This window comes from Tyto alba, unplaced genomic scaffold (assembly GCF_018691265.1).
Source record: "Tyto alba isolate M040663 unplaced genomic scaffold, T.alba_DEE_v4.0 Super-Scaffold_28, whole genome shotgun sequence".
Taxonomy (NCBI): Eukaryota; Metazoa; Chordata; class Aves; order Strigiformes; family Tytonidae; genus Tyto; species Tyto alba.
Window position 1 is genome coordinate 9,741,840 of NW_024881302.1, and position 26,072 is coordinate 9,767,911.

Below are 26,072 nucleotides of genomic sequence, written 5' to 3' on the forward strand. Positions count from 1 at the left end.
CGACTGGTAGCTCCAATTCTCAGCGGTATGAGGTGGGACTGGTAGCTCCAGGTCTCAGCAGTATGGGATGGGTCTGAGGGCTGTGCTGTTGCTCTGATTCCCAGTGACTTCCACCCATAGGTCACCCTACGAGCACAGGTGAAGTGCTCTAGCACGTTAAATAGCATATGGCAGTGCGGTCCTTGTACAGTCAGGACCACAAATGTGCCGCCAGCTGGTATCCGTTTCATTGAACACACTGTGATGAGAAAGATAAACATGAGAACTTGTTAATACGCTCTGTGAGGACAGCATCACGGTGTCACCGCAGACATCCTATCCCTCCCACCTGAGCAGCAGCCGGCTGCCGGTCCAGCTGACCCGCGGAGCAGAGAATACTGACCCGTGAGGCAGGTCAGGTGGAAAACGCAAGCTTGTTTGCCAGCATTCAGTGCAGGGAAAATTAATTTAAATTTATGGAAACACCTAGTTCCCAGCGAACATTTAGAGATGTTGAAGCTGTTGTTTCAAAAAACAACACCTTCATCTGTTACGTCTTCAATATGTTAAATATTATTAATGGGCTTTGAAATCTTCATGTTTAATCTTAACAAATGCTGCTGTTTATCAAAAGATTTTTAAGTATGTGAGACATTTAATTAGACATTCCAGGATTTGTTATGTGTCTGCATATATATGTCTGATTTTTCTTCAGGTACACCCAGCAGAAACACAAAACCATACACAGAAAAGAATATCTGAAATACTCAGAACTAGCTAATCAATATATGACAAATACTTATCTCGGCTATTAAAAAAAATAATTTAAATCCAGTTTAGAAGATTTCCTGGTGCCTGTCCCACCTCCGGTTGGCAAGATTTCCTTTCTGCAAAGTCAGTTTCTTCGCATCCTTCCCACAGAAAACACCAGCAAAAAAAAAAAAAAGGGCAAAATCCTCATTTATGTTAACACAAACTGCTATTCCCTGTGCTTTGCTATTCTATTTCTAGACCAAAGTAACCCGGTTTCTTCAACATTCACCAACTTCTTGTTGCTCTTTACCCTGGCTTTTTTCCAATGGTTCATGCCTGGGTTGAGAGCGGCAAACGTCCCTTGCCAGCAGCAGCCTCAGCTGGGCAGGGGGGAACCGCCGTCCCCACAGCGGCTCAGGCCTCCTCACAGCAGCACTGTCTGGCCTCGGGCTTAGGGCACCAGCAGGCATCAGTAGAGAGTTAGCTACATAATATAGCTAGCCAGCTATGTAATATATACAGTGTAGAGCACTGTATATAGAAATACAATAACCAATTGGAAAATAACTAATACTATTATATTTCTAATTAGTTAGCTGACATAGCCGAAAAACCCCTCAACGCTCTCCAGACACGCTGGTCTTCCACGACTGTCTGAGTAGAGATGCTTTTCCTTCAATAAACACCACATATTTTTTTATCAGCGCCATTTGTCATCTGGAATAACCCACATTTTCCTGGAGCGCTCCCCTGGTCTTCACCTGAGGGGGTCCCACAGCCCGGCAACCTGCCGGCTCCGCGGCCGCGGCCCCGCCCCCTCCCGCCCCTCAGCGCCACCCGCTGGGCGGGGCCGGGCGGGGCCGAGCGGCGACTGGCTGGCGCTGACAGCCGCCGACCGCGGGTTAGCGGGAAGCGGGTGAGCGGCGGGCGCCGATTGGTTGCCGGCGGCAGGTGGGCGGGTGCCCGTTGGCTGGCGCCGGACGCAGCGCTGCGGACGTTGCTCTCGGCCTGAGGGGAGGTGGTGGAGGCGGCCAGGCTTATATGCCGGTGCCGGTACCGGTGTGGTGGGCGCCGCCGCCATGTTGTGCCACGGGGAGGGCGTGCTGAGCTTCCTCACGGCGCTGCTGGGGGCGGTGCTGGCGCTGAGCCGCAGCCCGGCGCTGGCCTGCCTGGTGACGGCCGGCCTCTACTTGGTGCTGCACCTCTTCAGCCTGGAGCCCGTCCCGCCTCAGAGCGCCCAGCGCGTTCTGCGGCCCCGCGGCGCCGCCGCCCGCATCGCCCACCGCGGCGGCGCGCACGATGCTCCCGAGAACACGCTGGCGGCCATCCGACAGGTCAGCGCGGAGAGGCTTCCCCGGGGCCGGGCTCCCCCTCCCCGGCCCCGAGAGCCGGCCGTGGCCCGCGGGGCGCTGGAGGCGCGTTCGGCCTGCCCGGCCGCCGAGGGACGCGCCGGGCCTGGGGCGAGGTTAGAAGGGTGAGGGAAATATCCCAAATGCTCCGTGGGGAGCGAGCCTTGGGGAGCCTGTCTCCCCTTGGATCTGGTAGGTGAGGCTGAAATCGGCAGGCAGTAATGCGAGTCTGTGGGTTATTTTTGATAATCTGCCTTTTCAGTAGGCACTAAACCCTCGTCACCCCAAATAACTCCAGCTTCTTCCGACTTGCCGCACGAAGCTGTGTGGCTTGTCAGTCCTTCATCCCCACGCCGATTTGGAGCAGTTCAGCCAGATCCGAGTCTTGTTGGAAGTGTTATATCCTTGGTGCTGGTGGATATTTTTAGCAGTGTAGCAATAATAAAATTCTGTATTTTGCTGATGTTGCAACAGAATATAGAGTGGACAGCAACTGTAGTGAGAATCCAGTTATGAGAAAATCTGGTATTGTGAGAATTTCACTGTGTACAGCCCTGCCATGAAGCTTATTGCTGCCTCATTTGCAAGGCAGCAGCAGCCAGAGTTCAAAATCTGTTTCTGAGAATTAGTTGCACTGTGATTAGCAGTCTCTCAAATGTAGTGTATCTGTGATGATGTTTCTGCTCTGATGGTTTCTTACCTTTGGGCGAGTCAGGGCTCTTTGTTATAATAAATTCTGAAGCTGCACAATAGGGATTCTTACTTGCGAGATACCTCTAGAGCAACCTCTAGTGCATACCTTTTATTTGTCCTTCTGGTGCATTGACCTTTTTCCCAGGGGGGCATTTGGAGCTCAGAATAATTAGTCTTGCTTGCAGTTCTCTCAGGTGCTTTTCTGATGAGTTCCTGGGAAAGAGCCAGGGCAGGAGCAGGATTTATGAAATGTTCTAAGGCAGCCCAGCTGCTTAATGCTCTCTGATACAGGGATTCCTCAGCTAGGATCAGGGATTTGCTTACACACATCCACTCCTTAGTGCAAGCATGGTGAGAGGTGCTTCTGGGAAGTTTTGTATCTACTGATCTACCGTATATGGTGGATCAACCGTACTGCACATGAATGGCAAATCTGAGTCTTACAAGAAATATTGCACCTGTGTACCATAAAAAAAAAAAAAAAAAAAAGATGATAGCTTTTCCTTGCGCAAGCAAGGACTTCATGCTCTGATGGCCTGCTCTGAGTTTGGCTTCTAAGTGTTACTCTATACATTACCTAAACTATTGGCATTTGCTTCCCCTCTCTTTTAGAAAGTAACATAACCTTAGGGCTTAGGAGTCATTAGACCAGAAGGAGAGAGCAGGATTATTTTCTGCATTTTTATCCTGAAACAGTCCCAAAACCAAGACATTATCACTATGCTTTTATCTGCAAAATAGATTATATGCTTTCAGTTGATCTATGGATGCTTCTTATAGTAACTTGGATAAAACGTAGTTCAAGCTTACTGAAAAGAACATTCATAGTTTATTTTTTTTACCAGAACACAAACTAGGTATAACTGTATCTGTATTAAATTGATAAATCTGTCTCTTATGTTGTGTATGTGATTTTTTTTTTTTATTTTATTTTATTTAAGGCAGCTGAGAATGGAGCAACGGGTGTTGAGCTGGATCTTGAATTTACTGCAGATGGTGTTCCCATTCTAATGCACGATGAAACTGTAGAAAGGACAACTGATGGGTCTGGAAGATTGCGTGACTTGACTTTTGATGAAGTTAGGAGGCTTAATCCATCTGCAAAACATAGGCTACGGTAAATGAACTATTGCTATTCTGAAACTACTGCTTCAACAGTGAAAAGCATTCTCGATAAATAAAACTGATTTGATCTATCACTGATGAAAATTTTTGTAAATTTAAAACTTAATTCCACATATAACTTCTCATTTGATTTTAGAGGTGTGTGAGACTATATCTCCTTACCCATCCTTGCAATAGGAACAGTGAAGCTGGGTCAAGCTAATTGGCTTTCAAGGACAAAATCCACAGGCATCTCTTGTGAAACAGGTTAATCTCTACATAAGTTTCCCCTGAATTGACTGCAGGACCCCAAAGATGCTGGGAGTTTCACAGTATGTAAAAATTGGTTTGAGTAATTACTTCAAAAATTAATTTTATTTACATATATTTCTTGATTGACTGAGCCTTGGGGACTCTAAACATCAGGATTATACTGTTGAAAAGGAGCCAGACAGATTTCCTGGGTAGCCTTAGATAGGAGCTGTGACCCCAGCAACTGATCAGGCCCTTCCCAGTTGAAAGCAGGGAAAAATATTTTTATATACTACTAAAATTTAGATGAAACTGCAACTTTTACAATATCATAAGTGAATCCATTTTAGAAGAACTAATGTGTGTTCTTTGCATTTCTGAGACACTGCATTAGGGATTTCCAGATTCCTATAAATGTACCACCTCTGAGTATGGAACAAGTAGCATCTTCCCCAGCTATAACTGGAAAGGTGATCACCTGAGCCACTCAGCAAGAGCTTCCACATGGGCAGTTACTCTTGATCAGCTGTTGTTCACTGCCACCCTATCAGGAATAATTTATTGATGTGTGAAGCTGCTTCTCCTACATCCTCAGCTTGTCTTGCTTATTCTGTCAGGATCTGCATTCCTGGCTCAGGGCTAGGGAGCACAGTCCAAGCAGGGTGAAGGTGGTCAGCAGCTGGGACCGAATGCTTATTTGTGGTAGTTGAGAAAGGAGGTGAAGAACTGAGGTTAATGTGTTGGTGTGGGACAGAGGGTCAGTGAGCATCAGATTAGACCTTGAATTTGGAAGGATATCATTGTCTAGTGGGATCCTGGGGACAAAGGAGATGGGCACATACTCTTCTACATGTTCAGCCTTTTACTGGGAGAAGAGAGCCTCACTGCTATTGCTCGTGGTGCTTGATCCCACCTCTAATACTAGTGTACCAGCAAACTATGTTCAGTAATCTCTAGGAAACAGCTCTGTATAGTGGGGGAGGTGTGTGTCCGTGTGTGTGCATGTGTGTCTTGACTGCATTCCAGTGAGGAGTTTTCTGTTTCTGCAGGAGCAAATTCCAGGATGAAACGGTACCAACTCTGAGAGAAGCTGTTGTGGAGTCTATGCATCACAATCTTCTAATCTACTTCGATGTCAAAGGCCATGCAAATCAGGTACCACTTACTGTACTAAGACAGCTTCCTTCACCCTTTCTTTGGGTTTCTAACCTGCTTTTTTTTTGTTGGTCTCAAACAGATATGTGTGCTACAGTCCATTCTCTAGTATAAGTGAGACTGGGTCTGATATTTGTGTCACCCAAAGTTGGGCTGTCAAAGCAAATATATGTTTCCTCGTTCCATTCCATTGTCCTGGGAAGCTGCAACTTAAAATTAGCATGAGGCTTGTGAGTGTCGAGTTCAGCTCCCAGCACCATGATGAAACAAAGCCAAGTGAATTCCCTGCCTGTGCCAAGGGAAGCTAGTATCTCATCTTCAGCCTTCAACTAATGACCAATCATTAACATTTTATGCAAATATTGAACTAAACCCTGTGTAGTACTTCAGAATTTAATCCACAATATATTTAAAGGTATTTCAAACACTGAGAATGCCACTTGCTGCTGTAAACAGAATCACAAAAAGGACTTCTGTTGCAAAAAAAAACCCAAAATGTCATTTGTGTTAATGGTATAAACAAGATGCTGTTTTTCTTCTTCCCCCTTTCCATTTCAATCTTGTTACACAAAACAAGAAAATATTTTTAAAGGGGATTATTCTAAAATGACTTTGCAATGTAAAGTCTATATGAGCAAATGTATGAACATAACGTGTGTGTATTTCTAATTGGCAGGCAGTTGATGCCCTGAAACAACTGTATCTGGAATTTCCACGTTTGTATAACAGCAGCGTAGTCTGTTCTTTCATGCCAGATGTTGTTTATAAGGTGAGGTTTCCTAAAAGTTTATTTTGGACTTTTTTAGTTCTGTCTGGGAATTTCAGTAAAATATACAATTCCCAGTCCCAGGTGACTTTCGGGTTGTTAAAATTGCCAAGACTTTTTTTTGAAAAATGAAGCATAAATCATAAGTCTCTTGCATAACCTTGTTAGATCACTCTGTCCTCATTAGTTGCACATACAAATATACAGCAATTCTCTCCATTCTGAAAGCTGCATAGAAAAAAGTGCACAGCTGGCATATGGCCAGGTATCTGTGGGCAAGGTACCTGTTAAATAAACTTCATATTTTGATGTAAAAGCAGACAATTCTTAAAACTGTTTCCTAATTCTCATTGCCAAGTCCATTTACTATGTATCTTATTCTATTGCCTGATGGTTATGCAATTTTTTTAACAGAAGAGCAGTTGCTTATTCAGTAGGTTTTAAATAGAAAACAGTAAAATATCATAAACTGCTTTCTAAAAGAGTTACAAAAGGATTGAGGGGGAGGAGGAGAAGGATTCTGGTAGAGCTGCAAATGCAAGCTAGCACTTTGTATCTAACCTCTTCCAGTTTATATTTAACACAGCTTGGCTTTTGTATGAATTACAGTCTTTTCTCTTTGATCTTACAGATGAGACAAGCTGACAGAAATGTTGTAACAGCACTAACACACAGGCCTTGGCATCTGAGTCATTTTGGAGATGGGACACCCCGTTTCAATTCCTCCTGGAAACATTATTTGTATATGATGATGGATGTCATTCTAGATTGGAGCCTACACGCTTTCTTGTGGCGGTTGTGTGGGGTTTCAGCTTTCCTCATACAGAAAAATTTTGTTTCTCAGTAAGTGTTAAAGCTTGCTAATGTATCAGGGGGGCAATAGCATTCTGTTAGTATAGAGTTAACAACAGTGTACGTTCATCAGTATGTTCCATTTAGTGTTGTGTAAGGTTCATTAGATTGTTTCTTTAACCACATGCTATTTTATTATTTTAAGCCTTTATCTTTTCAATCTGTATTTTTATCTTATGTTAGATCCTAGATTTAATCTCAAAGGGGAAGAAAACTGTTGCTTTTGCCTGTTTACAGTAACAAAACACAAAAAGATGACGTTGCAAAAGATGATGCGCTGTTATTCTTGATGTGCTACTGATATAAGACTACAACTCAGTTGTAGCCTCAGCACTGTCTGCCTTAAATAGGGTAGTGTCAGCCTTCCTCGTACGGTGTCTTTGTTCCCTGCAGGGAGTATGTGAGGCACTGGTCTTCAAAAGGAATTCAAGTCGTTGCCTGGACAGTGAACACATTTGCAGAAAAAAGCTACTATGAAAGCGTCCTTGTATCCAGCTACATCACCGACAGCTTGGTGGAAGACTGTGACCCTCACTACTAGACCTGTGCTTGGTAGACACCAACCTGAATAAACTATCTTACTTGGGCAGGTCTGAATTCTCCATCGAGCGGGTATCCACTGGTGCAGGTGGGACCACTAATGATAGTTCTGGGAAAAGGAAGAGCAGTAGCTTACTTCTGTATGGTCAGATTTCAAATGCAGAAAAACCCTCTGCTGCAACACTGGACAAAGCTGAGGTGCAGCCATTTGCAGTCAGAGGAGATCGTGCCGTAATGTAACAGGAGCAGATTTGACAAGCTAACTGGGCAATTCCCTGTATGTTCAGGTCGCCTTAGTTCTCACACTGTTCCTCTGCTTTGTTTCCATCTTGGTTAAAAAGTCGTATCAGCAATTTTTGGTAGTAAAATTTAAAAACATACCTTGAATTTAGTAATTTAAAATGGGCTGTTCTACAACTATATAATAATTTGAGGTTGATCTACGGCATCTTAAAAAATTTACATTACTGTTCTCACAACAGAAGCTGAAAATAATGGTGCCAAAACAGCAGTGAGTGTATTTCCCTCCTACTGCACTGAAATATGACCGTGCTGCATCTTGATGAGGAAAAGAAAGCCAACGTCCCATGTTCAATGTAAAGACTGTGAGAATTAATGAATAAAACTTGAGTATCTTCTTTCAGACTTTTTAAAAGAACCAAGGGAGGATATATTCTTCTAATTCTGCAGCACATGAATGTATTTATTTTTCAAAGAAAGCTGTATAATGAGTGCTGGTAGAGGTAGAACAAACAGAGCTGCACTGTCTTTTTACTTTGCTTATTGTTTTCATGACTGAAAGGCACTCACAAGGATATGTGGGAAACTAATCCAGACTTAACTTGAAATCAAAAAAGTCTGCAGTTACAATAGGTAAGTATCTGACTGCTCAGGGGTAGGGTATTCTTTATCAGCTGTACACCTGTAGATTGATGTAAAATGTCAAAATTAGTGTACGTTGCTTGCTGTTTTTTCTAACAAGTAAAACCCCCAGGGTGTTCTCATCACAGCTGTCAACAGGCCATGAACAATTCTGGCTTTGCTCGGGAAGGAGCAAGGATTTACAAGATTAGCAAGAACAGAAAACTGCAGCCAGCCCTGATATAAATTAGCTCACCTTTTCTTAATGGCCAATAAATGGAATTACTAAGTTTAATAATTTAATTTCAGAAGAATGTGATACTCATTTCAACAGAAATGAGGAATTTAAACATTTAACTGCTTGGTTACGGGCTGCAGGCTATTCAGGTATCATCTCCCCAGATACCTCAGGCTGCACCGTGTAGGGATTTGGATATTTGCCCGGGAAGTGTAACCATGTTTTAGTAAGGTCGTGCCTTGTGCTGCGCCAGTGGTGTGGAATTCAGTGTTCCCTTGTGAGGGCAGTGCTGTTTCAGGTGAGGTGCTGCACCGTACCCTGGTGATGGCTGGAGGAGGGGCTGGGGCAACTATGCCTCAAAGTTAGAATTAGTTCTTATTCACAGACCCAACTGAAACTTCTAAAAAACCTTTATAAAAGAGGCAAAAGGTTAGTAATGAAAAAAAATCAGTCAATGGTGGGAAGAACTCCACAATTGTCCCAACCAAGTTAAGTCCAAACTTCTCAACTAGCAGCAGATTAATGTTACCTTCTGCAAGGGGTAAGGGAGTGTTTGCTTGTATCGTAAGCACAAAGAAACTTAGGAATAAGGAGGTGGGTTTTCCTGTCAGGATGACGGTTCACATCACTCATCCACCTTGCACTGCAGAACCAACCATCTCTATAGGTGCATACCCTATACCATGTGTACGTTATGCCCTCAACCAGGGTCTCCAGCCATATCAGGAGTGCTGCAGCCTTTGCCTTCGCTGCAGTGTTGAGCAGGCGCTCCCAGAGCAGCCAGCAGAAGAGCACATGTCCCATCATGGCAAATGATCTCAGCTCCAAAGGTCCATTGTCTGTTGCTGCTTGAGTTGCTGGCACTGAGCCTCGGTGCCAAAACTAGGCTCATATTCAACACTCACAGCCAGACTCCATCACTTTACATACATAAAGACATAATAAAATTGAATCGCTGGTCTTGCATTGTATGTGAAGTTTGTCCTTTTTCTGTCCCTTTGGTGGTGTTTTGGGGTTGTTTAACCTAAATTATGAGCATGAGGAAAAGATGTGCCTCTTTCCTGAAGCATTTTTATGCCCAAAGCAATGAGGGAGGAGTAAAGCAGGCAGTACTAGAAAAATGGGCTTTAAAAAAAACCTATCATCATGGCAAAATTGTGGCTCTGAATAAAAAGAAGCTGCATCAAGTATCTCAGTCAGATATAATTAAAAAAAAATAATCTCAATTGTGTTATTTCCAATCTATCCTTTATTGGAAAAGATAGGTATAAACTTTTTGTTCACAAGCACTGGTTTTACACAGATGAGAAATTTTGATAAGCACTCGTAAAAAAGGGTTCTGATAACTCTTAACACAAAGGTGCTTCTGAGTAACTGTAAAACTGTACAGGTAGGTCAGAAAATTGAAAATGGAACAGAAGCTTAACCTGGTTCACACAAGCTACTTTACAGCCATTACAAGGTCTCTTGTCATTAAAAACAACTACACTTTACTTTCCTTCTATTGTTATTTGACCAATACGTCACTTCTGATTTAGATCAGATAAAAGCAGTTTGAACAATATAATGGATATAACAGTATTTTTAGACCAAAGCTTTTATTTACAATAGGCACAAGTTCCCTTATGTTCAAGGAGAAGTGAGCAGCTGTGGAGGGACCCTTATTGTGTCGAGGTAGCGGCCAGTCCTGGGGAAAGCTGGCTGTCACCAGTATATCACTGCTTCAAAAACAAACCAAACACACAGGATATTCCCCAGCGTAACAATAAATTACATTTGAGATGCATTTCTATTTTTCCTTCCATTTAGGGGTAAGAAGTGTTATCAGTGCAAATGAGTATCATTTTCTGCAGAACATCAGCCAATGACTTCACGTTTAGTATTGTTTCTGCCTGTTCATGGCCAAAAGTCTGCCGTCATCTTCATCTTCCCACTGAGCTGCTTCTCGAGCACGCAGAGCGAGCGCCACTGCCTCAGACACGCCTGGCCTGCCACTGGGCTGGGCTGCCTCTGAATCTGTTTTTCAGAAAGGAAGTAATGTTATCTGTGCTGGTACACCCACCCCCACACGCCGTTCAAGTGTCTCATCTGTCAAGTATTTGGAATGAAGTTACATGTCTGTGTAAACCATGAGAAGTTCCAGCTACCACACAAGCTTCCATAGCTGTTTTTTATTCCAGACATATGATGTTCCAGGGACTCTACACCATTAATAACCTTCTCCGAGGTTCACACCAAGATGTGAAGCATATCTCTAATGTCATGTCATACGGGAGCAGCCACAGGCAAGAATAAAATGAAATGGCTTTTACCCAAAGAAATTAAACTCTGGTGTACAGAAACTTGTGATCAATCTTCAGAAGTCACCATCAATACTGCAACAAGCTAATAATAAGCACATCCTATAGATAATGTTTACCCCAGAAACCCAGTCTTTTTGTTTTCTCTTTATACAAGGTGCTAAAATTCTGTGTCTTTTCCATCAAGCTGTTACATGCTGTGTCTGTACTGTATCAAACAGTTTTACTGAGCTGAGCCTCTAAGAGCTGCTTTCTGTGTTTAGCATTTGTTGCTTACCTAGTGGGAAGCCAGTCCCCCTCAAGATCCCAACAGCATCAGGGCACTGAAAACAAAATTCACAAGTAGACTTAGGTTGATGTTTCCCTCACATGCCTGTTACCTTGCATTTAAAAAGATACCAGTTACCTGGAACAAAATCGTACTCTCCAGATCTTAAGCAGGTCTGTGTGAGTATTCCAACAGCTATTCTGATTCCCCATTTGTACCTCCTAGATTAGGAATGTTTTCTTGCAATTTTATAACCATAAATAATGTCTCGTGCAGGTAAGGAGTTTTTTATATCCTTCCTGGGCTAAATTCCAGTCTGCAGCAAACAGTTAGGGAATTTCAACAGTATCCTTTTACTGTCTGGAGTTAACCAGTAATCAATCAATTTACATGAACTTTTAAATACAGACCTATCCGAAAATGGCAGCCTATTTGCAAGGCCAGAGAAACCCCATGGAATCATACCAAGCATGTAATAGAAACAGCAGTACCTGAACTACCAAACTGACCTGCTGGCCTTGTCCTCTTGGCACAGATGGGTTTTGGTTTCCCCTTTGCAGATCCCGTAGTTTTTCAAGTAAAAACTTTTTATCTTTTATTCCCTATGGTCAAGACACATTTGATCATTAGCTGGAATGGACTAATCATTCTTGAGAAGCTCAAGGCCTACAAGTAACTATTGTCCAGAATAATCATCAAAATATCTTTTATTTATAAATAATCTGTCTAGAGAGGCAGCTGCAGCAGTACAGCTTGAAAGTAAAATTATTCTGCAACAACTCTATTTGTGAGTTAAGTTCTCTGCAATTCACATGGGGGAGGGCTCCCACCCTCCCCTGAACTGTCACAGAAAAAGCAGATTACAGCTCCACAATAGCAGGATGAGACAATCAACAAGGAAGCAAAATTTTTAAAAAGATAAAGCCGAAAGTCAAACTTACATTATGGATTTGCTTATGTAAGAGTCTGACCATGGTCCTTCTTCCTTCTGTTATTTGCCAGTAAAGATAAGTAATAACTCTAAACAAACAAACAAAAAAAAAGCCCAACATATGAGCATTCATACCCGTGAGTATTTCCTCCTAGTCACTGGCTAAACATAAAGTCATCTTGTTTATTTTACCCACTAAAAGATATATATATATATATATATGCATATGTATACATATATGTTTGTACATATATATACAGACACATATATAAAAAGTGCATGTCTAGAGTTACACAAGGAATAGCAAACACATGAAACTGCTTATGATTTTCTCTTGGAAAGACACAAAAATTTATGGACTTGTATTCAAGATAAGAGGTACAATTAAAGTCAGTCAGCAATACCAGGTGCTTTTCAGATAACAAAGAGGAACCTTATGCTCTTATCCAACTTTGTGTCGTTTTCTTAGACACATGCCCAGACCTTAAATCACACCACTGAGCACTTACTGCTTTCAGGCCGATCCTGGAACCACTAGAGTGAATGGGAACTTGTTTTATGAGAACAGGTTTGGGCTCTTAACTGTGCATGGCCCATGCTAGAAATATCAAGCAGTAGAGCTACAATATCAAGCCCTACCAGTAGGCACACAGATTAATATGCATGGTTTTGCCAAAATAACTTACTTCATCCAAGGGGACAGCATGTGAATTTACCTGAGATGAGCTGGAAGCAGACTGCAACCTACATACTAGCATCTCCCCATACGGTGCAATCACTTTAACATGCTGCTTGTGCACCACCACACCCTTCCACTGCAGCGTCCCCAAGTAGTTCAGCTATTCTTAACAGGATATAATTTCCTTTAAAGACTCCACTGATGAGAAATAGTCAGAAAAGACAAAGCAACCATCTCCCAAACTTCTGGTTTTTGTGTTGCTCAGGATTCTAGTATAGATCTGGCCTGTACTGCCTGTGCTCGTGAAGCTTGCTCTTTCCCTACTGATTTATTCACCTCTGGGGGAAAAAAAGAAGAAAAAAAAAATGGACACTTTATTCTGCCAGCTGTATGCAGCATGTTCCCTTTTTCTGATGTTCCTAAAGCTAAGTGTGCCAGTGGTAATAAGATCTGGAGCATAGGTAGCAGTAAACTAGAAATACTCAGTTAAAAGCAGCGTATCCTAGGGTTTGCATGAAGCTGGTTTGTAAAGAGCTCTGACATCCTAACATAAAAGGAATAGGTTTTGTAACTTACGTACTTCAAATACATGAATTTCCAATATATTAACCATTTCCGATGCTTTAAAATGCACTTTACAATTTATTTTTTTTTAAATGAAGAATGGCTATGGCACAGCCAGTTTCTTCCACTTCAGATTCTTTTCTGGTGCTTTTCATTAGCAGGTACTTACAGGACAAACGTGGAGAGGATGAAGAAGAAAAGTTCATTTGTAATTAAGTTATAGTAGATCCACACTACCCACTTTGAGGTAGTGTAATTTTCCAGTATTTTTATCCACTCAGAGACTGCAGCATACATAGAAGACAAACCTCTGAAAGGACCACATTCTTCTGAAGGTTTTAACCTGAAAGTGTGAGAAAACAGCTACTTAAAGCTTCATATATTAACCAGTGATTTAGTTAATATTGTGATTTTGTACATCAAGATGCTCATTAGTTTGCTATAGCCCTCTGTTCTCTTTGGACCCTCAGGGAACTTCCATGATCTACGTTTGATTTTTAACTTGGGTCACTCTCCAGCCATCAGACAACCCACCCCAGACTATGCCGCGAGAGATAAGAGACCCCACTGCAATGGATCGGTACCAAACCCTGTGAGCACAATCTTGACCTAAATGTAGCAAGTCAATCACTGTAGTGCAAGCTACAGCAAACTGAAAATCTGGATTTTTCAAAGTTTCACCACAGGTGCTTAAAGGAACCATTATTTCATCGTGTCTTCGAGGACATGAGTCACTACAGATTTTCTCTAACAACAGGATGTGGTGAACTAAGGCAGCCCATAGCAAGAATTAATGTTTCCAGGTAGACTGAAATATGAAAATGATGTTTGCTTTGAAAATGAACCACTCCGGTTTGAAATTCCCACTTGCCATCTAGAAATGTTTGCTCTGAAATAGTTCGTCCCACCTGGTTTCATGTGCAGCCACTTGTCTTACTAAATATTGAAATCACGTGGCTGAGAATTTCCAAGAAAAAGAAAAAGAGTATCTATGCTGCCCTCATTACTGTGACCAGAGTAACATGCACACAAACAAAGCAGCTTTAAAATACTGGTAACAACCAAGATGCATTACTGCAGAGGTCAGCACTCCATGCAAAAAGGGCCTCTGAATTTCATAAATAAACCAAAAGTTAACCTCAGTTGAGTTTTTCCAGGTGTTCTTCCACTGCAGACCCAGTATGGCCCATAACATAAACTAGTCCGGGAACTAGGACTAGGCTGCAGAAACTTTTAAGGAGGAAGAAAAGCCAGATTTGCTGTGACATTTAAATAAAACTTCAAGGTAACTTTGTTTCTCCTCCTACTTTCTTCTGGGACAAATTACTGCGTTAACTACATCTTGTTTTCAGAATACAGAATCTCGTGGACATCTGACACCTTCCATTATCAAGTAATCTAGCTTTTTTCTATAGAAAAATGCAGATTCCTCTGCCTGGAATCAGGTCACACAGCATAATATAGCAGGCTTCAATACCAGTGATCTTCCATACCTCCAGACAGTGACTGCAATGACAGACAGAACTCCAACGAAAGAAGGGAAAAACAGCAGGAATATGAAGGATGTTGTCATTTGAGCAGATCTCCAGACTTTGCGAGGGGATTGGCAATTCTTCATCAGGCTGACCTTTAAAGAGATGAAAGTACACTGACTCTTGGAATAGTGTTACCTGCCACTTCAACTCGGTTTAAGTTAATCCCACTGAAACTGTTGGTGGCAATTGCTGGAGTAGCATCTATCAAGTTCTCAAGAACTTCTTTTATATGAATTTGATAGATATATTGTAGTTTTAGAAAACTTCAAGAATGTAGTCTCTAAACAGTAAGAGGCAAAATGAGGTTCTGATGGGTTCTTCAGGACTCTGTTGGGTAGAGTTTGCTTTTGTAGCATAGGCAAACCCACCATTCAGGGAAGTTCGAATCATTCTGTCTAGCTTTGGCTTCGTTGGATACAGAAATATGTTTTTGGATACAGAAACCCAACGCTACAAACTGTTTAATGACCCTACAAACTATTAATGACCCTACAAACAATCTATCATATAGTCATACTACTGAGACAAATAATTCTGAAAAGAAGAAATTTCCACCTTGCTCTTTAGCTGAATCACCCTGCTTACACTTAGGTAACTTGGAGTGTGCTGGGGATTAAGCAGGAATACAAAGTCACAGCCACAGGCTGAGTGTCTGTATTGACATAAGCATCTGTACACTGTTAACTCCTCAGCTTGTAATTTTACTGCTGCATTCTCTTCCCTCCCTAACTGTGCTCTTAACCTCTCCTGTAACCCTTCCATACTTTTCCCCCCTCTCAAGTGTTACAAGTTTGTTAATTCAAGGGTGTGTATCTAAATTGTGTTCCTTTAAAGCACATCCCCCCCTCCAAAAAAAAAAAGAAAACACCAAACAATCAACCAAACTGCTCCCCTAAATTCAAAGCCCCACAACATCCAGGCAAAACCAGCACTTTAACACAATAAATTCTGCCCAGATTTCAAACGATGTAAGTTTATGATGAATACATGCAAAGCTTGTTACCTTCTTCACATAAAATACTATAGAAAATGATATCGTCTGGATACCAGGCAGCAGAGGTGAAAAGAGGATACCGATCCTACAAGAAAGGATTTGTAAGAAAGAAGTTAAATCCTGACTATTCACCACACAGCTCTCAGTGCACTGAAAGCAGAAAATATCACACTAACTTCATATACAGTTAGTGTTTGGTTATTTGGAAATGTACTTATATTAACATTGATCCTATAACAGTAAATCAACCTTTAAGAATATGCAAATGCAAACATAAATATCTATCTACACATCTGCAAAACTCTCATATATAATTGGAGTAACATACTCATTCTGAGAAATAAGGCATATTTTCTAGGGTTTAGTACTGAGACTATTTCAACACCATTCCACTGGGGAAGTAATCAAAACTCTAGAATGCTCCTTTTACAGGTTTCTCCCACACCACAGGGTGGCCACAGGTCAAACTACTGACTACGGTTATTGTTATCACCTGTGTAAGTACAAAGAGAACTGGCAAGTCACAGCCCTTACAAAGGTACTTAATGTATCATCTCTCTCAGGCATTTATCCTGCTCTTTCCCCCCATGATGAGAAGCACCCAGAAATGTCAGAATAAGAATGTTCCACATTATTTCTAAGTGCAAATGAAGTCTTGGCTATAAAGGTAACACTTACCAGGTCAAAGTCTGTGCATAGATCAAATCTAAAACATTTCGTCCGATATCAAATACTGGCAATCCCAGGTTCACAAAGACTATAGTTCCAAAAATTCTGGGGGTGAGGCGGAAAAAACCAAACACAGCACAGTAGAATTTATTAAACGATAAAATCCTTTTTAGAAATCACTACAAATGACCTCCTGAATTCAAGCATCGGTGACAAATTATTTAGGGGCTGCATTAATCACGTCATGCAAAGCAGCCACAGCTCATTGATTAGACAGCACGTCAAAAATGAAATAGAAATTGGCAAACGCAGACTCCCATTGCACACAGCAGGATTGAAATAAATCCTACAATATCTTTACATGCAACTCAAAAACAAAACAAAAAAACCCCAAACAAACAAAAAAAAACACCCAGAAAATAGGGGAAAGAAAGGATTTGTAATTATATCACAAAAGCATGCTTATGCTTGAACAGTTGAAATGGCAAGTTGCCTCAGTACAAAATTGTACCAGCTTTTCAGTTCCTGAGTCCTGAGAATTTTCATCCTTTAAAAAGAACCTAGATCTTGTAGACTGATCCTTTTAAAATAACCTAGAGTATATTCTACTTCAAACTAACTGAGGTTGCAAGCAGTTTAGACATACACAGGTAACTACTCAGACAATTCCTACTGAGGACCAACAACCCCTTTTTATCACCTCATTTTTCCTGAGCTGGGGAGATTGAGTTTCTGCTTGTTGTAGCAAGAACAAGAAAGGTTTTGGTAACTATCTCATCTTGCTGAGATATTTCAGGGAGTTACTCTGAATACATACAAATAAATATGAACACTTATACTTTTAATCTTTCATGGCTGTAAAACGGGTGCTTTTGCACAGCTTAGAGGAAGACATCTGTCACAGCTGACTGCAGTTTTCGTACTGTGACCTTTTGCTGGGAGGTGGTTTCCTATCTGAACAGCACAAGAACAGGAGGATTAAAGTACACTGACAAGACCTGTGGAGGGAAAGTCTTCAAGGACTTCTTAATGTTGTTTTCTGTTAAGTTAACATGAAGTTAACAAAGTCCGACCTTGTACACCAGTCTTGTTCACATCATGTGCAAAGGGCAAACAATGGATCTCCTACACAAGTGTGCCAGGAACCCTAAATGCTCTTAAGAGCTGGCAAGCACTTATATACTCTACCTTAAGTCATAAATAATGTTTGGCAATAAGAAGCTACATAGAGTAGATGTCAGAAGTAAATAACTTATTGCTTACATGCTTAGCTGTATTCACATTCAGTTAAAAATGCTTTCTCACTGACCACGCTGCAGAACTCTACACTTGAGAGTCATACGACATCCTTAATAAGACTGATTAAAATAAGATTTTAAATTTGTGTGCACTCTATAGAGTGCTGTAAGAGGAAAAAAAATTACAGGGAGGCATACCAAGGAAAGCCAGCAGTGTGCCTGTGCATACGCAGAAAAGCAAGGTTTTCTGCTTGAGACACATGGTCCTTTGTCACCCCATTCAGGGGATCCACTGGAGTACAGTGGCTTCCTCCCTGCCTGCATTTCCATCTCCAAAGGAAAAAAGGACACCTTGGGAGAGTAGAATGGTACACACTCTAACCTCCTCCCAAGAAGGAGCTACACTATATGCAGGGCATGTACCCAGAGATTACACCTGATAGAGACAACCAAGGAAGCTCCAGTGGTGCCACAGCCATGCTTCTGTTGGATTTCTTTTTTCACATTGGACTAAAAGACCGTGTCTTTGAGTTAGTTAATAAAAATAAGATAAGAAAAGTAGTACTCACCTCCGTAAAAACTCTCCAAAGAAAGAGCCAAGCAAACAAAATATGAAGTCAACTAAAACAAGACGATAAATATCTTGGCCAACAAAAGTTTCCCAGCACTAAATAAAGAGAAGAAAAAACATAAAAATGCATATGTAGAAGTCAAAAATCATGCAATTCTGACACTGTTCCCAAATGCTTGGGCATCTAAAACTTGGGCTACAGATCAAAGATTTGCTAACAGCCTGACTAATCATAGTCGACCTCTCATTGAACAGTGCTGCAAACCAGCTGAGACCCGAGTTGGGTGATTCATTTTTTCCTGAAGTTCACTTCTCTAAAGATGCTAATAAAAAATGTTGAGGTGGCAAATTCAGCTTTCCAAGACACTACATGTACTTCTCTTTGCTGGAGCAAGCCTCTCAAAGTGGTTCCTAACCTGGCATTGTAAGTCAAAGATTTGTATTGCTGAAACTTTACCTGTGACTCTGATGCAGCCACAATATTAAGCCAGTAGTAGCACAATATTCCAACAATTGATATTTTCAGGATGATATTTCTAAAAAGAAAAAGTAACAGTAACTGCACTGACAGCTGTAAGGAACTGAAGGAGTTAATGCCTCAAGCATTCATCAACACTGAAAACTTTGACAAGCTGTGGCCTTTGTGATTTGTCTAAGGAATACTGCCCAAGGAAGCACAGAAGGATGCACAGCTTCACTCGCTTGTGGTTATACTGCCAAACTCCTTAGATAAGTTTCAAAGGAGAGAAATGTGGATGGAGTGAAACCTTATGTTCAGGTTGAAGAACTGATAAGAGAGAGAAATAACCAGCACCAGAATGCCCCAAGGAAAAACTGAGATAAAAATAAGGGGGGGGAGGGGCAGGGGTGAGCAGGACCATGGGGTTGGTGCACCCCATTCCCCCTCAATGCATGCACAGAAGCCAGGCTCCTTATCTCTCATGGAAATGTGTTTGTGGAATACTTGCCTCTTTTGGTATAATATGCTAATCAGCTGATAAAGATGAACTTAAAAGGTGACAGAAAACTTTGCTATGTGTGCACCCACTACCCAAGTTAACTCAACCTGAGACAATGCTGGAACCTGGGTGGTGAACTAGACTCCTCTCCCTCTCCTCTCCCTTCTTTTCTCTCTCTTATAGATTTATCAGTAAGAGACCACATTGCTTATTATCCTTTTCCAAGCTTAAGTTGTTTCTACTGCAAGCAAAACATTTTAACTGGACATTTGGTGTCATTTCACCCTAATTTAATCTGATGGGATCACAGAACCTTTATGACTCCCTGGGCTCCCGGTCTGGGTCATAACAACAGCTGGTCCCTCAGATCACTGGAGGGAAAGACAGCAGCAAGACCGTTGGTTACACTTTATTACCTCCTCTTATACGAACAATAGCACTGCAGAGTGCCAGAACTAGCAGCAGCTCTTCCCCTAGCTTAGGTGCAACATTATTCTATTGTTCTGGCAGAAGGGGAGCTGGGCACAACAACCTTGGCACAAGCCTCTGCTAAACAAGCTGCTGGGTTGGGTGTTGCAGGCTCCACAGGGGAGGAAGGTCTGAGGGGCACTGGGGGTTATGCAGTGTTAATTCCAGGCATCTGTATTTAATTAAGACTTCCTCACTCCTCTTTACCTTTCCCTGGGGGGGCAACAGCCCTAGGGAAGCTACAAACAAAGCCATGCCCAGTGTCACAGTGTGCCTAACTGAGAGGGAAACCATACCCTGTCCTCATGCAGAGATGTAACATGCCATAAGGCTCACAGAATACAAACAAAACATGGAGGGAAGAGTGTACAGAAGCCTTTGGAAAAGATGAATTCTCCTCCCTAGCTCCCTACTACCCACCACACCACCTAGACACAGCTTGCTGTCAAAAATAAGAGGCAGATAATTTCAGGCAAAAGGCACTAAGAGGTAGTAGCAACAAATACCTGGTAATAGTGACATATATCTGGTATACGGGAGTCTGAAATCTCTCCAGGTGTCCAAGCCACGAGTAGAAGAATGGGATAAATATGTTGAGGAGAGATACGATAACAGGTAGCACCAACATGGCAGCTTGGCTCTCTAGGTCATTTTTATGCCTTTTCACAAACACCTTAGAGGGAAACAAAAAAAAAAAAAAACAACCCCAAAACAACAGAACACTCTCAACTTAGACCTTTAACCAAAATGCTGCCTCGAGTTGTGTCCACAGGGAAGACACCTGGCACACCTCCCTATATGTTCTCAGATTAGAGACTACCACGTTTTATGGGCCCGTGTCCAGCAGCACAGCAACCCTCTCCCCTTCCCCTGCATTATTACATGGGATCAAGGGTGGGAGCCCCAGCTCAAATGCAGCTCCTAGGCAAAGGAGAGGCAGGCCTTGCTAAGGCTTCTTGCTGTTTCTTTCACGGTGACCAGCTGCACTACCCCTAAGCTAGCCATGAGCCCAGGCAGGCAGCTGCTGGGTGAGGGGGCAGGTTTACTCAGACCCCTCAGCTCCTACACTCTTGCCATAGTCTGCAGTGGTGCAAGCCTTTGCAAACCAGCTTTTTAGGTACAAGAGAATATGTGATTGCGTTGACAGAAACAACAGCTATGCTTTCCTATGGTCCTAGTGGTGAACAGACCACTGCTTGCACTCAGTGTAAGATACCCATGTGGAAAAACACATCCCCAAAAACAGACTGCAAGATCTGTCCTTACCTTTAGGTTAATAATTGAGAGAAAGTAAACACCAGCACAAGCAGCTACTGCTGTTCCCAGCGAAGCAACCCAAGAAACAAGATGAATAACAATACGAACAACTCTCTCTGTTGCAGAAAAATTTAGAACTTCTTTGTTTATTTTAGCAAGGTCTTCCTGCAAGGAAACAATTCCTAATGAAGAATTCCTTAGTCACAATCATAAAGCAAAACTTGTTCCAAGTAACTACTTGACAGACTGAATAAAAGATTATTTCTCTATAAGATGGGCAGAGTAATAGCCTGGGAGCATTTACTGGACAACTTTGTGTTCCTGTCCTAAAAGTCTTTTCTTTTGACAGTTACACTGTATTTCACAAATATTACAAGCTTGCCTTTTTTTTACAAAATGGTTAAATAACAGGAAAGAAAACCAGAAGAAATATTCTGTTTGGCAAATATTTAATAGTCACAGCAATTCATTCAGTACAACAGAAGCATACAAATATTTATATGTAGCTTAAAGAGAAAAGAAAAACAAGTAGCTAAGCCAATTGAGGAGTTAAACCAAATCAAACTTAACAGTCAGGAAGTCTTAAGTCTATTAAGAACAGGACTAGCATGCTTGAGCCACTCTGCCAGAGACTTGTACGTTTATACAGAAATTTGTATGCACAGGTAAGTCTCTGGCAGAGTGACTCATGTATGCTAGTTTTGTATATTTCTATCTTTTTGTAAGTCCTGTGGTTTGTACCTTTATTTGCATGCTGAGATTCTTTTGTTTCAGCTTCACAGCTTCTTCATTAGTTATATTGAAGTCCCAAGTGCAGAGAAATTTGTTAGAAATTCCAGAGTATGTCAGAGGGTTAATGAAGTTCCTGCAGAAGGATTTTGCCATGCTGCAATGAAAATTAGGTTTGTGAGATGCATAACAGTGAAATACATCAAGTCTGTATAGCAGGGCAAGAAAGGAGATTTACAATTTTTTCTATCCCATGCCAAGGTTACTGGACCTATGTCAGATCACGTCACGTAAGACAACATGGAAAGTAAATGCAAGCAACAATTCTTACATTTCCTTTTCCTAGTTGTTGCTGACAATCTTTACCTCTGGAAAACCACATCAATACCAGAAGATATTAGGAGCAACAGCTTACAAAAGAGAGATTATGATATTCATTGGTTTGAACTAGGATTCTCTGCATGTCCCTCACTATTCTGCAGTTATTCTTCACTTGTCTAATAAAGGTTTGATTTCTGGAGACTGACTTCTGAGCAGAACCTCCTACTTAAACTCTAGACCTGGAAATAAAGACTTACAGAAACATACTCAGGTAATTATTACTGTCAACCACTAACAGGGTAGAGTTTTTCTCGTTGGTGTTTTTTTTGTTTGTTTTTTCCCCTTAATATAAGTGAAATAAGAATATATAGCTAGTTTACCTGAACAACAAGATAAAAAACCACATGACAAAATATATTCCAATGGTGAAAATATAGGCCAGCTGCATGTTGTAAGATGGACCATTCTCTGTTTTACTGATTGTAGCATTGGTGTAAAAGCCATAGTAGAGTAGTGTTTGTTGAAAATAACCCTGAAAAGATAGGGACATAATTCAGAATGTTTCCTATCACTTGCACATGGTGGGGAGTGTCATCATCTGAAGCTCAGTTAATGGAAGTGGGAGGTCTCTCACTCCCAACTGTGAAATCACAGGTGTGATTAAATTTCTATTTATCAGGCCCTTTGTTTTCCTTCTATCAGCTAAACATCTTCCATAGTTTTGAGAGCTTCTACAGATATGTAAATGACCTGTATCCTCCTTGAGACTCATGTGGGATGGCCATGAGCATTCGACAACTTTGCAGGATTTGGTCTTTTCTGAAAATTCCTGAGGAGAGAAAGGCTTAATTGTTTCTTTCTCAGGAGCAAGGTTCTGTACTGACAAATTGTATCAACTATGAAGTAATCAGGAAGGAAGCACATAACATTCAATGCTAGAGTAACTACATTATAGCTGAACTCCTGCAAAGGTGACTGTACTTTGCAAAGTTGAACAACATTACTACAAAACACAGCATTTTAAAAGCAATTTTAGAAGGAAATGGCTGACACCTTTCCTCTTAAAAAAGATCTCTCAACTAAGCATTAGTAAGAGCAGAGTCTTACTAACTAGAGAAATCCTTTAATAACAATAAAATTGGCAAGTTTTTTACAGCAAAGACAGGAGGAAAAAAAAAAAGCCTAAGTTGTCTTCTCAGATCATTTAGTTGATGAATACTAGTAGAATTAAAGCAGTGCAAAATCTTCCTTTAAACACTGTCTGGTACTTTATTTGCTGAGTGTAAAGATCTCCACACAATGAAAAAATCCTCCTGTTTCCAGGCCCCATGAAGTTCAGCAGGTTGCTGAGAGAGATCTCCTTGTGTGCTCCTGTGAAGAATAAAACTTTGGAAATAAGCAAAATTCACAGGATCGCATATGGAAACCTGCACTGTATTTTCAGAGGAAAATTAGTATGGGAAAAATGTCCCACTGAAGATTATTGTAGCCATCTCTGGAAGGTCTGGCTTCCTTTGTGTCTCTTCCACTGCTTTCTGAGTGATGAAAGTCAAAATATTACTGAACACAGCAATCATTTGCAGCGAGACAAATGCATCAGAGTGAGTTCCATTCATCTCACTGAGACAATGTTTGCTGCAGCTTCTTTTTCAAATACATACTAAATACTGTTTCTAGTCACATCAAATTATAACTCCACCTCTTAATAAATACTAACTTTTTTTAGTCTATCCTGGTTTTTAAAGTAGATCTGTACACAGTACTAATACAAATCTGTTGTTACATACTTACAGCTCCAGTGAGCAGTTCCAGACCCGTGAATGAAAGGTTATTTGGTTCTGCTGCAACAAGCTGAGGGATTGTGATGAAACTGAAGTTTATGAGGAACGAGAAGAGGTTGAAAGTTAGCAGCCACTTCAAGAAAATAAAGTAAGAAAGAACACTTTTTCCAAACTCAGCACCAATGATCTTCAGAGTCTTGTGCCACAATTGCAGTAGGTGAAAATACTCTGACAAGCTATTTCCAAATCGCCGAAGAGCCTTAAGTGCAAAGGAGGAGAGAGAGACGAATATCAGCAAGCAGTCTTAAACAGGACTCAAATTCACATAATAAAGCCTAACATTTTTTACAGTACCATTTTGTTAGTAAGAACACATTTCCTCCACTACATGCACCATAAGTTGCTTAACTGGTGTTCCTAAGTGCTACCATATTGCAAATAATTATTAATGAACACAGCAGCAATTAATTGGTTCTTTGTTAATTAACATAAAGCAACATACCTCTGGAAACAGCCGTAAAATTGCAGCTCAAGTGGGCTACTCTGTTGTGACTGACAGACTTTTCTAACACTTACCACTACTGTTCCCTGCAGACACTCCATACAGCAGGAAAGTTGAATACAGTCATGCCTTGATTTTTTTGTTATTTCTTTTAGAACTTTATTCCTGTGGAAGAGCAGGACAGGGAGTGACAAGTATTACAGTATGGGTTGTAATTAAAACAAGAAGCCAAAGAAGCTGTTGCAAATACAGTTTCACACATCTGCACATGAACAGAGTTAATAAAACATTGAGATGTTCTGACAGTTCTTCTTCTATCAGCCGATACCATGGCTCTTGTCCATGCTATGACAGCATGTTATAACCCCTCCACTAACTCACTTTGGGAACAAAATTTAAATATATTCTGTGAGGAGACAAAAGGATGCTTGAGACCATGTGGTCCCTTCTCAATTTTCAATCGCCAACATTCAAGTTTCCTTTGGAAAGAAAGCACAAGTCATCATTCATAATCAAATCTCAAGGCCTTGATACTCTGTTTTACATTGCCATGGGAGATTCTTCTCATTCAAAGAAAGAACAATGAACTATCTTTAAATTATTTTTCCTTGCAAGATGTTAACTTTAAAAAGTGCATTAAAACATACTTCCAGTTTTTTTTCAAAGTGACAAACCAAAGCTGAGCAGATGGCAAACACCCATACTTGATAGCTAGATATTGAAAGTGTAGTGTGTGTAAAACTAAACAGATAAACTTCTATTTTTACCTGATCTCTCTCTTCTTTTTCATGGTCTCTGGCATCTTCTGGATTGCTTTAATCCTTTCACTGCTGGGCATACTTGCAAGATTTCCAACTAACTTATCCTCTGCATAAAACCCATGAAAAATCCAAACGTTGGCATAATAATACAGTATCATATGCAAAAATCTGAAACGGGTATCACAACATTCCCCATTTTCAGTGCTACCAATATATGGCAAGTTCTGAGACCTAGTAATACTCCCCAGAATATCCTCAGGTCCATCAGTACTCTAATACAGGTGTAAGTAGTACAATACTGAATGTTAAAAAAATAAGTGTAACTTGTCTGATGCTTGTTTAATGTTAATACAAAGAGCTACAACAGAAAACAAAATACCGACAAACTCCAAGTTACATTCTTATGATGCTATATGTTGACTTGAAAGCTAAACTTTTGTTTTATTTATCCTACAATTTTAGTTGATGTCAGTACCCAAACTTAGCACTGGCTATGAAACAGACAGAACTGTATTACTTGACAATCAGGCTGCTTTTGCGTAGTTGGAATTTGATGCTAATTCCAGACACAGTGGCTGAAAACAATCCATTAGCTGGTCAAACAAATTCTAATAAAGCATTTAGCTTTTCTTTCTACAATTTAACACATATTCACATGGCACCGTACTTCATTTATCATGGGATTTTAGTGTGCTAGTAGAGTATAAAAGATTAATCACTAGCATTAACACAAACCCAGGCTGTTCCCATAACCACAGAAAGACTGTATGTGCAATTCTGGTGACAAACCAAGAATAGTACGAACCACACCATCCTTGTGCAAGATGCTATTTAATATTAACTACTTATCTAACCTCCTACCATTGCACACTGGATCTGTTTCAAGGCTAGAAGAAGTACTGAAGATCTCATCAGGTGGTCTTCTGTTGCATCTCTGAATAAAGCTGTCTAAATAACATGCACTGTTTAGTAAGCCCAGATACTCCCAACAAATTGACTTAAG

The 26,072-nt window shown here is 40.9% G+C and overlaps 2 protein-coding genes across 9 annotated transcripts in view; one reads left to right on the plus strand and one right to left on the minus strand.

The window, feature by feature from the left end:
• The first annotated feature begins 4 nt into the window (after positions 1-4).
• GDE1 (glycerophosphodiester phosphodiesterase 1) lies at positions 5-9,513 on the plus strand. 3 transcript variants are annotated; one of them, XM_042798842.1, is made up of 6 exons: positions 5-32; positions 3,716-3,891; positions 5,180-5,285; positions 5,962-6,054; positions 6,683-6,894; positions 7,297-9,513. In XM_042798842.1, the coding sequence occupies exons 2-6, from the start codon at positions 3,785-3,787 to the stop codon at positions 7,442-7,444; spliced, it is 666 nt and encodes a 221-aa protein (XP_042654776.1). In that variant the 5' UTR covers positions 5-32; positions 3,716-3,784; the 3' UTR covers positions 7,445-9,513. The 3 variants fall into 3 exon arrangements, with proteins under 3 accessions (XP_042654776.1, XP_032839622.2, XP_042654775.1); XM_032983731.2 differs by lacking the exon at positions 5-32 and adding an exon at positions 1,653-2,066; XM_042798841.1 differs by lacking the exon at positions 5-32 and adding an exon at positions 1,962-2,066 and having other exon boundaries at positions 3,720-3,891.
• Positions 9,514-9,768: 255 nt separating this feature from the next.
• TMC5 (transmembrane channel like 5) overlaps positions 9,769-26,072 on the minus strand; it is a 31,689-nt gene continuing 15,385 nt past the window's right edge. For 5 of the 6 annotated variants that reach the window (XM_042798833.1, XM_042798832.1, XM_032983728.2 and 2 more), the window contains 17 exons: positions 25,076-25,175; positions 24,383-24,473; positions 23,817-24,065; positions 22,406-22,557; positions 21,717-21,861; positions 20,985-21,140; positions 20,225-20,391; positions 18,749-18,827; positions 18,290-18,387; positions 16,492-16,587; positions 15,823-15,898; positions 14,778-14,911; positions 13,454-13,627; positions 12,052-12,130; positions 11,602-11,712; positions 11,120-11,165; positions 9,769-10,558 (listed from right to left, as the gene is read on the minus strand). In XM_042798833.1, the coding sequence (XP_042654767.1) occupies positions 10,419-10,558; positions 11,120-11,165; positions 11,602-11,712; positions 12,052-12,130; positions 13,454-13,627; positions 14,778-14,911; positions 15,823-15,898; positions 16,492-16,587; positions 18,290-18,387; positions 18,749-18,827; positions 20,225-20,391; positions 20,985-21,140; positions 21,717-21,861; positions 22,406-22,557; positions 23,817-24,065; positions 24,383-24,473; positions 25,076-25,175 (2,093 nt within the window). In that variant the 3' untranslated portion in view covers positions 9,769-10,418. The remainder of the gene's footprint in view (positions 10,559-11,119; positions 11,166-11,601; positions 11,713-12,051; positions 12,131-13,453; positions 13,628-14,777; positions 14,912-15,822; positions 15,899-16,491; positions 16,588-18,289; positions 18,388-18,748; positions 18,828-20,224; positions 20,392-20,984; positions 21,141-21,716; positions 21,862-22,405; positions 22,558-23,816; positions 24,066-24,382; positions 24,474-25,075; positions 25,176-26,072) is intronic. The other variant, XM_042798837.1, reaches the window with a different exon arrangement.

Coding starts and splice junctions, on each gene's coding strand:
- GDE1 (XM_032983731.2), top strand. CDS start 1,812: ATGTTGTGCCACGGGGAGGGCGTGCTGAGCTTCCTCACGGCGCTGCTG. Junction 3,892..5,179: donor TCTGCAAAACATAGGCTACG/GTAAATGAACTA, acceptor CTGTTTCTGCAG/GAGCAAATTCCAGGATGAAA. Junction 6,055..6,682: donor TGCCAGATGTTGTTTATAAG/GTGAGGTTTCCT, acceptor TTGATCTTACAG/ATGAGACAAGCTGACAGAAA.